The sequence below is a fragment of the Camelina sativa genome, chromosome 9, assembly GCF_030686135.1.
Source record: "Camelina sativa cultivar CO46 ecotype springtype chromosome 9, ASM3068613v1".
Lineage (NCBI taxonomy): Eukaryota > Viridiplantae > Streptophyta > Magnoliopsida > Brassicales > Brassicaceae > Camelina > Camelina sativa.
This window is the reverse complement of record NC_141888.1, coordinates 9195928-9210958: the sequence shown is the minus strand read 5'-3', so window position 1 is coordinate 9210958 and position 15031 is coordinate 9195928. Positions and strand designations below refer to the sequence as shown.

Genomic DNA, 15031 nt, shown 5'->3' with positions numbered 1-15031 from the left:
CCAATGAGTTTTCAAATTCCGAACGAATGACACAGACTTGTTGTACTTACACTTGCATCGTTGTCCTCCTCGTGCTCCATCTCACTTTCGCTTGTACTCCTTCTCAAGTTACCTGCCGAGTTCGACTTCCCTCCTAATCTTCTTCTTCTTCTTCTTCTCCTTCATCGTCTTTTTCTTCCGATTCTTCTCCTTCATCGTTTTCTTCTTCCCCTTCATCGTCTTTTTCTTCCCCTTCTTCACAATCTTCTCCTTCATTGTTTTCTTCTTCTTCATCGTTTTCTTCTTCCCCTTCATCGTCTTTTTCTTCCCCTTCTTCACAATCTTCTCCTTCATTGTTTTCTTCTTCCACTTCATCTTTTTCTTCTTCCCTTTCATCGTTTCCTTCTTCCCCTTCATCATTTCCTTCTTCTTCTCCATCGCTTGATTCCACAGAAGTAGATCTCTCGTTATCTCCTCCTTCTTCATCATCTTCTTCTCCATTACTTGATTTCGGAGTAGCGGATTTTGCTTTCTCTACTTCGTTCGCATTTTCTCTTCCGACCACCGGATTGGGTTCCTCCGAAACTCGACTTTCACTTTCTTCCGCCACCGTACTCAAAGCTCTCTCTCCTCCTACTGTCGCCGGACTCAAACCCGACACACCTACTTCCGGCGAATCGGATTTTGCTTTCGAACCACCATCTCCTTCTGAGATCTTCTTCTCTTTCAAACGCTCACTCCTCCTCACACGACCCCCCTTGTTTTCGCCATCTTCTTACTCGATTTTTACTTGATTGAATGAAAACGAGAAAACCCTAGTTCTACAGTTTCACCCAAATCGCTTCGAATTTCCCGAAGAAATAGAAGAGTGACGAGAAAGAGCAGTTTTAATTTACAGTTTTTTTTTTTAAAAACCGATTCAGTTTTTTTGGGTCTTAGATCCGATTCAGTTTTTTGGGTGGATACTACCCATATATTTTTTGTAAATATCTAAATTTTCTATGCACAAGAATGTAAAACAACACATTCTCGATTTAAAAAAAAAAACAAAAACAAATGCCAAAAAAGAAAGGAACTTTTGAGATTGTCAGAAATGTTTTAGAGAGTTCTGAGACGAAAACTCCTTTAACCAATTGGTATTATACTATTAGATTATCAACAAAAGTGCAAATTTTATACTCACAAGTCACAACACGCTATCGTTTTGGGAAAAATACTCAAAAGATATCTATAGAATGTGCAAGGGATTATTATATAATCTATATAGAATTATTGGTAAATGATGCATAAAAAAGCTAAGGGAAAGGTTTCCCCATCATGTCTTAATAACGATTAAGAGGCACAACAAAAGGTAAAACTAGTAATTAAAAGTCTTAAAGATTTGAACTTAATAAAGGCCTTGGGCATGAAGTTCCAAATTAGCAAGACACCAACATTTCTATTGTTACAAACATAAATTGGCATTTTGTTGCCAGATAAAAAGGTTCTAAAGACACCGTCATGATCTGACGGTCAATGTCTCATCAGGATCGTCATCATCGTCTTCATCATCTCCATATTCCATCAGCTTTATTAACGTATCTGCAACATCAGGACACGTGACTAATCATAAATCAGATGCTAGATTGCTAGGTTATGCTAAGTTTACCGTTAACCCCAATATTTAATATCAAATCAGCATAAAAAGAGTAAGCAAATCAACAGGGTTGAAACACAAGAACCAAGTCGTTTCCAAAGATTGATTTGAATCTAATAATATACCTGGAACTGGATTTGGTTTCTTTACAGTGATGTGACTGTCATCCTGTAATCTTGAAGGTTGAGTTGTTGACGTAAATCGTGGTGGTGGAGGAAGCATGCTTTTTGATGATAGAGGAGACACGGTCTTAGAAGGTGGTGGTGGAGGAAGCATGCTTCTTGATGATAGAGGAGACACGGTCTTAGAAGGCGGTGGTGTGATGGTCTTTGGTGGAGGAGGAGGCATCACAGATCTTGGTGAAGGTGGTGACTGCACACTATTTGCTGATGGCTCCTCAACTACATTCTTTGGAGCAACTTGACCTGACATTGCTAACTCCAACTGCTGCAACAAATGATATGAATAGAATATTCGAGGACATTTACACAACAACAGTTAGATACATATATAGGTCAATAAAAGTGATCACGCAAATATATAAAAAGAGGGTATTCTTAATGCATATGCTTTTAAATCCAGGAAATATGTATCCGAAAGCTAATTAATGAAGAATGTATTTGGTAAAATTGTAAACCTTTACAAGCTCATTCAATCAAAACAACATTTTCATTTGAACAGTGTTAAGCTCACTAGCATTCTTAAGACACAAGTTAAAAATCAGAAGATGTAAAGCTCCTTAGTTCCAAGACAGCTATGTACTAAAGTTGTCTGACTCCATGCATCAAGAAACATAGATTGGAAATAGAACCTATAAATCCAGAACAAATTTACATCTACGGTGGAGAATGAGCCTATTCTACCATGGATAAGGGCCTAAGTCGATGTCTGTAATGAGTAATGTCAACCTAACTGCAAGGTACTAAAGTGAAAATGCATTGGATTGTGCAAAAATGACATACGCACAAGAAACACATATCACGTCTGTTAAAAAAGACAATTCAAATTCTGGATAAAGTTCTAATTCTGATCCTCAAGTTGAAGCGAAAATGACTGCAAACCACATGGTGCCTCCACTATTAAAAATACCCTGTGAAACATGCAAACCAATGGCCCACGGGTCCAGAATCAGCTAGTTAGCTTCTTAGAGTTCAGAAAAATACCTGGAATAGTAAGGGAAAAAAATCAGCACAAGATAAATTTCATGACAGAAACTGAAACAATGTATCATTGTAGAGAGTGTAACTGCCAATTAAAAAGAGTTCATGAATAGGTAAGAGACTTTTAGAAGCAGTTGAGAAGTGCAAACATGTGCATACGACATGCTTAAGAAGATGAATACTAGGCTTCATGGTTAAACCTTTTAACTACCAGAAAAACGATTTACCTTTGTCACCCCACTCAAAATATCTAATCCTATTTCTATGTAAAACTCTTGACCTGATATGTTCACTCATCTATTGTAATTGCTTACAAGCAGCCAATACTAGCCAAGATTTATTTCAAACAACCACAAGCACAAGTTCTCTCATGGTAACTTTAGCTATGAAAGAGCCTCAGGGTTTGGACCCATCCATCACTCCGTCAAAATCACCGCAGATGCAGGAAGAGATCTTTTACCTGTTTGGGTTTCGCTGGAACCTTACAATCAGCTGGTACTTCCTGAAACTTTCGCTTTTGGGGTGGGCGCCTTTCCTTTTCCTCACTTGAAATATTACTAGGGTTCGATAAGGACGTAGCTGTCAACATAGTAGGGGGCACAGTAGAGACAACAGGAGAAATTGATTGCTTAAGGACTTGAGCAACTTGTTGCAGTGGTGTGGCTTGAGGGTATATTCCAGCATACCCGCTATAGCTAGTTCCCCCAGCCATTGGCTGTAAGTAACTCACTGGACTTGGTTGCAAGTGCCCACCATTTGATATTCCTAGAGGTTGCATTATTGGAAACTGAGGATAAAGACTTGTCGCGGGAGTAAGTGGAAACGGACTAACAGCGTTTGGTGGTGCTGTGATGGGTATCGATGTCATCAAACCACATGTTGGAATCAAATTTGGCCTTTGCTCCTTTTCAGAACCCGGAGCTCCAGAAAGCAGTTGCTGTGGTGGTGGTACTGCACCATATACCTTACTTGAGGTAACCCTGAAACATTTTGTAGAAAAAACAATTACAATGACAAAGACATAGGAACATGCTTCTGAACAGAAAATAAAAGACCTAGAAGGAAAAATTAGCTTTGAAAATCCAAATCGATTTTAAATCCATCACCGAGAGATAAGTAAACATTTAATGAAAAAGACGATGCAAACAGGGAGAAAGCCTATGTTAATATCTGTCAAATATTGAAAAGATAAAATGAACCTTGATGCCCCAAATTCTACACTGATTGTATCCATGAGATTCTCAGCTAAACGTTTTGCATTGTCAATGCTCGTCGGGATGCTGCTGGACAATAATAGATGTAACGGTAGCTGTGCGTCTGCAATAATGCGTAGAAAACAGGAAGTTACATTTACATTAACAATGTGATTTGGATATATCCACCATTTGAAAAATAACACCATCACAGGTAAGCAGAGAAATACACAAATAAAGTATATACTACCTTCTCCATGTTGGTTCTCAAGGCTTCGTGAACCACGTCCTCTTAGTACAACAGTTGCTCCTGTTTCATTCATAATGTGATTTATATACTGATCCTGCATGTAGAAAAGCCAACCACCACAAACACAAAACAAAAAGTTCTCTCCCGATTGCACGGAGATGTCAGAGAGAGCTTCAACATTAGAATCTCTCGAATTCATGGAGTGAGACCAAAAAAGGTGCAAAAATTATTAATCAGAAATGAAAACCTAAACACCTCTACTGATACATAATCTGATATTAGACTATCGATTCAGATCTGTTGTAAATTAGAAAGGAAAAAGGTGGGAATATTGAAGGAATGAATACTCACATTTGGTCCACGAATACGAGCAGCAACGTTAGATGACGGGTCAGCTTCGAAACCCAAATATACGCATGTGCTGTGCATCTGGAAACATGTTAAATCTGTTATTGCTCCAATATCATAACTACACAAAAAGAAGTGTCACATAATCTAGGAATCTACCTTGGCAGTCGGCAAACCAACCGACATGACCTGTGAGTTTGATTTATGTTTCATCATCTCCTCAATCATAGCTGCTGCACGATCAACAGCTAGGATACGTTCTGTAGTCTCTTTTAACTGAAATTCCAATACCAAACGTTAAAACCAGGCCGACTTCTCAAAGCTCAAAAGTTAAATGTAGCTTCTGAGATATGGGAAACAGGGTATTTCTTTAAGCCATAAATGTTTTACTTTCTGCCCCTCCCATGAAAAACATCTATCATATTTCCAAAACATATTGACCAGCACTATAATCAATAAGTTTCTACCCAAAAACTAATCACCACCTTATTAGCCTAGTGCTCTCGATTACCCTTGGCTAGTGTTCTTTTAAGCTAAAAAGGATTAACATACATGAGCAGCAGCAGATATGTGGAGATATAACGGCTTTTCACCATCAGGAGGTGCATTTGGAGGACGATACTTGCCCCTACAAAAGAGTTTATCAATTCAATCTAGAAAAGATTATTGTACGACTTTCTTTTCTCATGAATTAGATTAGATGTTGAACAAACCTAATGATCACCACAGCATCGGTAGACCTCTGAATCTGCAAGACAAATAGACGTTAAAATAAGGAAAGGAAAACTGTATCTTATATGCATAGTAAATTACACATACTTCTTCTTGAGTTGAGCGTTTAGTAAGCTTGTGCCTAAGAGAAGCCTCAGCATCATTGATAACAATTTCTCGTGCTATGATCAACTCATCCTGGATTTTAGACTAGATGGACATGCAAAAAACACAATAAATCACCATGTTTAAAGTACTGTGTGAAAGAAGAAAAGACATATATCCACAAATAACAGCTCGTTCAGTATACAGTGAACAAAGTCACAAACACAGCCACCATATTTCGAGGAATTGTGGAATCTCATACATGAACAGAGGAAACTGGACGACACATGGTAAAACTAGTAATCAAGTAATCATCGGACACAAAGTTTCAAGTGATACAACAATTTTAAGGAGGTAGCAGAGTATACAGTTCACTAAGAAAACATATAACAAGACACCAAATCAGATTAAAACATGACATATCATCACATATGCCATAGTGCATAGTGCAATAGCTAAGTCAGAGAAAGATTAGCCCCGAAAATCCCGCAAGAGCGTAAGAGTTATGTACTTGATTAAGCGTTTGGAGCAATGGCATCACAGCAGTCATGGTATTGTTGCCTAAAGAGAGTAACTGAGGAAACGCAACTCCAGCCGCAACAAGTTGCTCTGCTGGCTGATCCCACTTTCTCTTTCTCCTGCCACCCAAATTCCCAAAATGGTCAGTTAATAATAACTAAAGATGCAAAATTGGTTAAGAGAGATCAGCATAGCCTCAACATGAGCTTCAAAGCCAGAACCTTTATTCACAAATTAGATTCCAAAACCAAAATCAAAGTGGTTGAAGCAACAATCCAAAGAAGGGTACGAATAGTTAAACTTGGTGTTCAATTTCACAAGAAAATGTATCGGATTGAAGATTGTAAAGATCGTAATTAGCTTGAAGTTTTGAATGGTTAAACAATATAAAGTTGGTACCTTTGTCTCGTCCGAGAAGCATCGTTTGGTGTAGTGGAGTCGCTTGGAGAAACCCTAGCCTCATTGTTGTCCCCTGTCATCTTTTATCTTACAGACGTTCTCTGACACAAAAGATTGTTCCTTCGGGATTCAAAGAATACGAAGAGAAGAATTCAGAGATTGAAGAGAAACAAACTCCAAATCGCAGATATCAAAAGGATTCAAGGGAATGCAAAATCGAACGGTGTAAAAAGTTTCCCTTTTCTTTGCATAAAAATTGAAACTTTTGGATTCCAAAAGAAAATATTTGGTTTCTCCATTTAAATTGGGTTAATTTGATAGATAAAAAATAATTATGGTAGAAACAGAGTATGTGGATCTTAAGTTTTTTTTTTTTTTTTTTTTTGGCAAAAATATGCCAAAAAAAACATAAATTTACGAAAGTGGTGAAACTTTTCTATTGTTTTGTGATGAATTAAATTTTTAAAACTTTAAAATAAATTATGAATTTTTTTTTCAATTTTATAATTTTCCAAATCGTTAAGTCGATTATGCGATTTGATTCTCTCTATATATCTATACTAGATTAAAGCCCATGCTAGAGCACAGATTGAAATTTATTTTATTTATATTGTAATTTTCATGTAAAATATAATTTATGTGATTGTTTTTCAAAGTTTTTTGGATAAAATATTATGCAATAAAATTATATGTTAAATATGATGACTTGAAAAAGATACTTATTTTGTAAGTTTTATATTGTTAATGACTCTAGATAAGTACTCGTGCTATAATACGGGTTAAATTTTATTTTATACAAAATTTTGTATATTTTCTATTTTAAAATAAAATTTTAATATGTTGTATTAGTTTATGTACGTGAATTTATTTCAACAATGTATATTCTACCTCATGACTTGAATATCATTATAAGACATAATTTTGTGAATTTGGTTTTTAAAAAGCGAGTGATTATATTATGAGTAATTTAATATATTGTTATACTTTTTGTTTTTATATACTTAGTTTTTTGAAATTCTTTCATATTATAGTGATATATTGGCCCTGATTGGTAACAGATTTTTAAGACTTTAAAATTATTTAAAACATTGACAGCCATATTTTTGCTAGTCAGACTTTTATTGCTTTTAATTTTTTAAAAGTTTTGAAAGTCACTTTTATTTTTTCCTTCCTTGTTTTCTCAAAAATTTTAAAGCGTCAAAATCATGCCGTAAAACTAAATAATTTTAAAAACATTATTTTTTCCCCCATTATATTTAAAAGCTCTCCAAAAGTGTATATATATATTTTTTACCTATTATATTTTTACAAATTAATTATCTTCATTTTTTCTCTTTCTTTTAATATCCATTTCAATAATATATTTTTTTTTTCATCATCATCATTAATAATGGTGAAAAAGATTTAAGAAATACATCATTAATAAGAGAGTAACATTCAAAACAGTGCATTAATAATAAGTGTTTAATGGATTTTTGACTGCTAGTATAACTACTCAACTATGAGATATCCCTTGCTTAAAGCACGGATCAACATTTTTAAAAAAATTTATAATATAATAATAAAATTTATTGTTATATTTTTTAAAAAATGTTATTTTGTTTGAGATAATATTTATTTTTAATTGTTTTGTAAATCTATTCGTCTATTTGAATACTAATTATTTTAGAATATTATAGTATTTTATTTTTGACGTATTATTACAGTTTTCTATTGTTTGTTTGTTGTATTTGCATTATTATTTTGTGAAATTTAAAATAGTAATTTTATTATTATAATTGTGAGCAAATAAAAATTATGATTTATCATCTATATAAATTTAGTTTTACCAATCCGCCAATGTGGAAATTAAAACACACATTTTCCATAGATTGAGTGATATATCTCCGTTTTTAAAAATTTAAATCACAACATATGCAGAAAAAAATATGTATTTTATTAATGATAAGTATTATAAGAAAATTCCAAAAAATTTGTAAATAAAATAAAATAAAGATGATAGGAGAATCATAGTTTGAAATCTTCAAATTTAGTTATTAAAAATAATTATATTGTATACTTGGATATAAAATCTTAGTTTTTAAAACTGATTGGTTTATATTTTTTAAAAAAAATATTTATTAATTTCGTCCATAATTTATTAGAGAGAGAAAATATTTTTTTTTATTTTTTTAATTTTTTAATATTTGATCTGTGAATGTTTTTTTATTTTTTAGTTAATTATATTTATTTAAATTAATTAATTAAGCTTAATTAAAATTTTCTAATGGCAATTGAATGTAATTTTTTACACATTTAAGGTTAGTTTCATATTTGTACTTCCCAATTAATATAGTAGGATTAAAAAAATATTCAAAACAATTAAAAATCAGTCAAAAACCAATCACCAAAAACAAAAGAAAAACAGAATTTTCAAACAAAATCATATATCAGATCGACATACATTTTTAAAATTATAATTTATCAGTAATAATTTTTTTTTGTTATTAAATTTCTATATGGATTAAATTCTGACATAATTTTTATTTATTATAATTATATTATTAATATCTAATGATAATAAGAAAAATAGCTACAACTTTAAAAGTTATTGGTAAACAATCAGATTTTAATAGTTAAAGTTTTTAAAGTTTTTACAGTCAAAGCATTTACAGCCAAAGTCTCTACAGCTAAAATTTTAAAGTCAAAGTCTCTACAGTCAAAAATAATAGTTGTTACCAATCAGGGTCATTATTGACATTGCTATAACAAACCAATTTAGAGTGTTTAACTGTTTATAGATTCTAACTTTAATATCAAGTTTCAATATTTTAGAAATATTTCAAAATAAATTATTTAAAGTTATTATATTATATAAAATTATAAAATTCAACAAAAAGTATGAAATAGAATTTAAATATTCAAATTTTGACCTATTACTCAGTAAATTTTTTAATTCAATAGATATTATTCTTAAAGAATAATATTAATTAAACTTGAATATTTTATAGATTGAATCATTTATATTTGTTTTAAAAAATTAAACTTATGGTATATCCAGAAATAAAACTATTTTTTAATTTTAATAAATATTGTGATAATTTATTTGTTTTACAAAATAGACTTATATATATAAATGAGAGGTGAAGTATAATGATAATTAACAAATTAATATGTTAAGTTAGATATCAAATGATTTTATTTGATGAATAATTTAAGAAAGGAAATTAATATGGTAAGTTAGATGATATCTAATGATTCTTTAGAATATTCTCTTTAAGATTTTTGGAAACAATAAATCCTTCTATACAAATAATATAAAACTTAATCTATAACCTATTTGTAACCAACTTATTAAAATTATATAGTCTACAAAACAATGTTATGTACTTCCGTTTTATTATATAGGGGATGGAATTTGGTGAAGAGAGTGCCACATAGACAATCTAATTTTTTTAAGAAAAAATTCTAATCTATACTATTAAAGCAGAAGTACTCCCTAGACTCAAAATGGACTATGATTTGGTTTTGGTAGGTTTTTCATTAAAAATGATTAGAGAATCACAAAATTTAATCTAATTAACCTATAGTTTCTTTTTTGACAAATGACCATTATACCCTCGATCGATCACTTAAAAATTATGGGTCGGGACACGGATCCTAAAATATCCGACAACAGAAGGAAAAAAAACCCGCGGATCTGTTTGTACTCCAGATTAATCTTTTTCGATTCCAGTTTATTATTTTATTCAAGATTAGTTATTTAAGATCCCAAACAGAGTTATTTGTTATATGCAAACATCTTATTTCATTTTCCTTTAAGGTATTTAAATGAAAACCATAAATTTTAATTACCAAAAATTTGGATATTTCCTTAATTGCCGAGATTGATCTGCTAGAACAATAAAAATTAAATCAAATCATCATTAACTACTAGAACAAACTTAACAAAAATAATCCATAAAAACCGTATATTGATTTAGCAAATATTGATAGGTCCTAAATTTTGGAAACTAATAATCTTCTAAGTGAATATAATAGCATATTCGAATTTATACTAACAATAATTCTTGCAAACTTTTAAAATTAAAAAAAAAAAACAAATTACTAACAAAAAATATACATTTGTGCTGTAGCAGGGGTATCCCCTAGTTAAATTAAAATTTATTTAAGCTCCTCCTTATTCAAATTCTTACAAACACACAAATCCAAGCGAAGTCTCTCTTAAGATTTTAAATCATCAAAAGAAAATTATCAGATCAAATACAAATCGATGTTGGCAGCCATCTCATCTAACCGAGGGAAAAGTAAGCTAAGGTAAATCACTAGAGATTAATCTTTTGTCATTATTAGTTCCTACCAATAAGTTTATGAACTTATCAAGTAGGGAATCGACACAAGAAAGAAGGAGGGAGACAAGTATTATGTCGTTAATGGCATAGAGGAAAGATAGAGAGGATAAAATGATATTTAAGGGCTTGAAAAGCACAGCTTCCCTCATCAGACCATATGAATCCATTCTTCTTCAACAAATTAGTCAGTGTCCGTTCTATCTGTCTTTAAAATTTTATATACCTGCGGTAGCAATATGTCAAACCCATAAACCCTCTCAATTCGATGACAAAATTTAGTTATTGGAGGACAACATTGTCTCTATCTTGTCTGAATCTTCAGCCTCTCCTTCTGCAGATATCTTGTGACCTAGATAAGACACCTCCATTTTGTCAAAAGAACATTTCTTGAAGTTGACATAGAACTTGTGTTGCTGCATCAGTTGAAGCACCACTCCCAAGTGGTCCATGTGAGTTGCTACATCCGGATTGTACACCATAAATCGTCAAAGAATACAAATACAAACATGTAGAGATATATGGTCTAAACAAGTCATTCATGACGCATTGAAATGTAGTGGGAGCATTAATTAGCCCAAAGGACATGATTACGAACTCGTAATGTCCCTAATGAGTTTAAAAGGAGAAATTCTCTATGTCATCACTCCTCATTTAGATATGATAGTATCTTGACTTAAGATCCAGCTTGGAAAACACTATCGCTTCTTGAATCGTATGCAAAAATTCTTTTGTCATATGAATTGGGTATCTATCATGAATGGTGGCTTTGTTGAGTGCCTTGTAATCCACGCAAAAGCGCCAACCTCCATCTATATTAATCGATTGATTGCAATTAAATCAATTTACGACACAGTTCAACACATAATATCATAAATTATTAAGCATTCCGTGATGCACAAGTTACGAAGAAATTTAATAGAAAAGATAGATTTAATCTACATGAATTAGACTTTGTCCAAAAGAAATAGATCTACATGAATTAATAATATGTTTCAACATTTTTCACAAGCTTATATTTTGTATACACCATAAATTTGACATAGTCATATCATACATGTATCAAACTAGTATAATAGGTATTTTGATGGTATTTATATGATGGTATTTTGTATAAAATTCAAATTTGAATCATATCATAATCGCAGTACATATCGTAATCCAAATCGCATTAAATACCATCATATAAATAGGAGTATTAAAATAACATATACCACACCAAGATCATTAAATACGAGATGTTGGTGATTCATACTACCTTAAAGAATTAGAAAACAATTGCAAGGTAATAGTGAGTTAAAATGAAAAAAATAAATAAATAAATAAAAAGATACTTAAACATAGTAAAAAATGTAGCTAAAATCAAATATAATCAAAATCAAATCTCAATCTTACAAAAATTATAGAACACAGTTATAAAGATTCACGCTGAACTCTATTATCTTTCAATTTTTTTTTTTCAAGATTATAAAGATTCATGCTAAGATCAAATCTTAAACATGAGATGTTTTTCACATCTAATTTAATCGCTTTTTTTATCTTCTTTAATTTTTCCTAGTTTAAATTTTGATTTCAGATCCAAAACTCTACTATTTCTTCTTTACGACACACCCTAACAGATACATATATTTTGTCGACTATAGTCTCATTATTTTTTTCTAATAGTTATACTTGTGGTCTCGTCTTTTTTTAATTAATAAAGGAGCATTCTCAGAAATACCACATTTTTCATGGCCTTTTTAAAAATACTTTTTCATGTTGACCATTTTCAAAATTACCTCTTTTTATGTACAAAATGACCAAATTACTTTTTTCTTGAATGACAACAAGAATGTACAGTCACCAAAATCAAAAAATTTCCTGCCAAAAAATAAAAAAAATATCCCACTAAAAATTATTTTTTCCCGCCTAAATCAAAAAAATTCCGTCAAATTTTTTTTCCCGCCAAAATCTAAAAAAATTTCCGTCAAAAAATTTGAAATTTATACCTTATAAAAACATTGTAAATCCTTTTAAAAACCTTGTAAAAGTGTTTACAAGGTGTTTAAACAGTTTTTAAAAAAGAGTGATTTGCACATACACCTACTTTTATACAAAGTTCTTTCACTTTGACACACTTCTTGCTAGTGGTATACTTTTTGGAGTTTTTTTACACTGTTCATGTCAATTTTTGACAATTTTGCCCTTAAACTTACAACAAGATGACACTAATATTATAAACCGTCCAATTTTAAAAACTTAGATCTAATGGTTTAGATTTAATCTAGCAAATATTGACCAAAAAAAAAAAATCTAGCAAAAGTTTGTCCCGAAGATTTTTCTTCTCTCTCGCCCTCTTGGTTTTCTCTCTCTTTCTCTGGCGAAATCAAAGTGTGTTTTTTCTTGAAAATATATCATGTAGCTTTTTAGATCTGTCCAAAATTCTTTAGATTTGGACAAGTGTTTTTTCGAAAACCTTAATCTGATTCAGGTATCCATATAGAACCCAAAAAAGAATCTAGCAATCTTGTTCGCTCTGATTCTTGTCGAAGTCGAAGTTGAATTCAGCATAAAAAATATCTGTAAGAACAAAGATATTGTTGGTGGTGGTTCAAGAGTTTTTCGTCTTCGTCAATATCGGTTCTGAGAGTTTGCTATCTTTCAAAAACGTTTGTGAAAAACTTTTGGATAGTTAATTTGATTATAAGATTAAGAATCTGAGTAATTTCATTCTGTATATCCATAACACCAAGTCCATATGTTCATTCAAATTTTGCATTATTGTCCTAGTCTTGTGTCTTGAGATCTTATGAGTAATAGAGCTATCTTATGGATTTCTTTTTGCATCCAAACTCCTCCTTGTTTGACACTAATTCTCAAACAAAAATCTTCCCCACATCTCAGCCTTTGGAATGATAGACTTGTTCTACAAACAAAGAGGACCATGGAACAAGCATTGACACATTAGAATCAAACGAGAGTTTCAATAGTTGAACGGTGACTATGGATCTGACCATGTGGATTATAAGCAATGGATACCCATCTACAAAAGCCATGTGGATTATAAGCAGTGGATACCGCTAATGATAGTTTGTAACTATGAACATCTTTATGTTTTCTCTTGCTAATGTAATTTATGTTTTCAAATTGGTCTTGATGTTGATGAAAGGAGAGGTATGTGCTTGTTCACGGAGGCTGCCACGGCGCTTGGTGCTGGTACAAGGTGAAGCCGTTGCTGGAACGTGCCGGCCACCATGTCACGGTTGTTGATCTGACGGCTTCTGGTGTGAACGTGAGCAGAGTAGAAGAGATTCAGACTTTGGAGGATCTCACTAAGCCTTTGCTCAATGCTCTTGACTCCGTTTGGCTCCGATGATAAAACAATGTTTTTGTTTTTTGTTTTTTGTCACGTTTAATCTTCAAGATGTGGTTGGAAACGAAGCATGTTGGGACCATTTCAGAAAAAGAACGGATGAATTTGGAGTTTGGGAGCTAGGGAATGATGAAGGTGATGATTGTTGTAGAGAGAGAAAGATAAAGAGGAACAAAGAAGAAGAAGATTTATTTGTTTGATGTTAAAAACTAATCAAATATAAAAATATATATATAAAGGAGGGTTGGGATCGAGAAAGTAAAGAGAGAGTAAGTTAAAGGGAAGGGTTAAAATGTAATAAAACTTGAGAAAAGTATATGTGTAGCAAAAAGTGGGTGTAGTGGTGAATAGTTTTAGAGAAAGTAGGTGTGGGTGTAAAAATCTCTTTAAAAAACTTGTAAATCCTTTTAAAAACCATGTAAAAGCGTTTACATGGTGCTTAAAAGCCTTTTAAAAACCTTTTGCAAACTTTTTAAAAACCTTATAAAAACCTTGTAAAAGCGTTTACAAGGTGTTTAAAAACCTTTTAAAAATCTTGTAAACGCTTTTAAAAACCTTGTAAAAGTGTTGAAAAGGTGTTTAAAAACCTTTTGAAAACCTTTAAAAACCTTTTAAAACTCTTTTAAAAATCTTGTAAAAGCGTTTACAAGATGTTTATAAAGATTTTATAAGTAGAAACCTTATAAAAACTTTGTAAATTTTTTTTTGTGGGAAAATTTTGTTTTTCTTTTATTGATTAAAATATTATTTTATCTAAGGGTAAAATGGTCATTAAAATTAAAGGAGGGCAAAAATAAAAATGGCCAAAAAAATGGATATTTTTGAAAATTGGTATTTTTAACAAATTCTCATTAATAAATGTCATTAATCACCATCACGCTAGTGTCAAATTATACTCTACCAAAAACTCTATTAAAACTTTATACTATACCAAAAATTATACTCAAACTATACCACGCTATTATACTCTACCAAAAACTCTTTTAAAACTTTTACCGCAGTTTTGCCAAATTTTTAACATAAACAGTCAACGTACGGAAACAATAAATCC

At 31.6% G+C, this 15031-nt stretch overlaps 1 protein-coding gene across 4 annotated transcripts; it reads right to left on the bottom strand.

The window, feature by feature from the left end:
• Positions 1–1328: 1328 nt before the first annotated feature.
• LOC104710791 (protein RIK) lies at positions 1329–6598 on the bottom strand. 4 transcript variants are annotated; one of them, XR_015566116.1, is made up of 12 exons: positions 6301–6598; positions 5894–6020; positions 5386–5487; positions 5280–5314; positions 5119–5194; positions 4726–4842; positions 4570–4647; positions 4219–4312; positions 3975–4092; positions 3236–3755; positions 1741–2778; positions 1329–1560 (listed from the first exon to the last, which is right to left on the bottom strand). XR_015566116.1 is itself a non-coding variant. In XM_010427442.3 (12 exons), the coding sequence occupies exons 1-12, from the start codon at positions 6378–6380 to the stop codon at positions 1478–1480; spliced, it is 1752 nt and encodes a 583-aa protein (XP_010425744.2). In that variant the 5' UTR covers positions 6381–6598; the 3' UTR covers positions 1329–1477. The 4 variants fall into 4 exon arrangements, 3 of the variants coding, with proteins under 3 accessions (XP_010425744.2, XP_010425746.2, XP_087321269.1); XM_010427442.3 differs by having other exon boundaries at positions 1741–2062; XM_010427444.3 differs by having other exon boundaries at positions 1741–2059.
• Positions 6599–15031: the final 8433 nt, after the last annotated feature.

Coding starts and splice junctions, on each gene's coding strand:
- LOC104710791 (XM_010427442.3), bottom strand. CDS start 6,380: ATGACAGGGGACAACAATGAGGCTAGGGTTTCTCCAAGCGACTCCACT. Junction 5,488..5,893: donor TGCTCCAAACGCTTAATCAA/GTACATAACTCT, acceptor ATGTCCATCTAG/TCTAAAATCCAGGATGAGTT. Junction 4,313..4,569: donor CTCGTATTCGTGGACCAAAT/GTGAGTATTCAT, acceptor TTCTACATGCAG/GATCAGTATATAAATCACAT.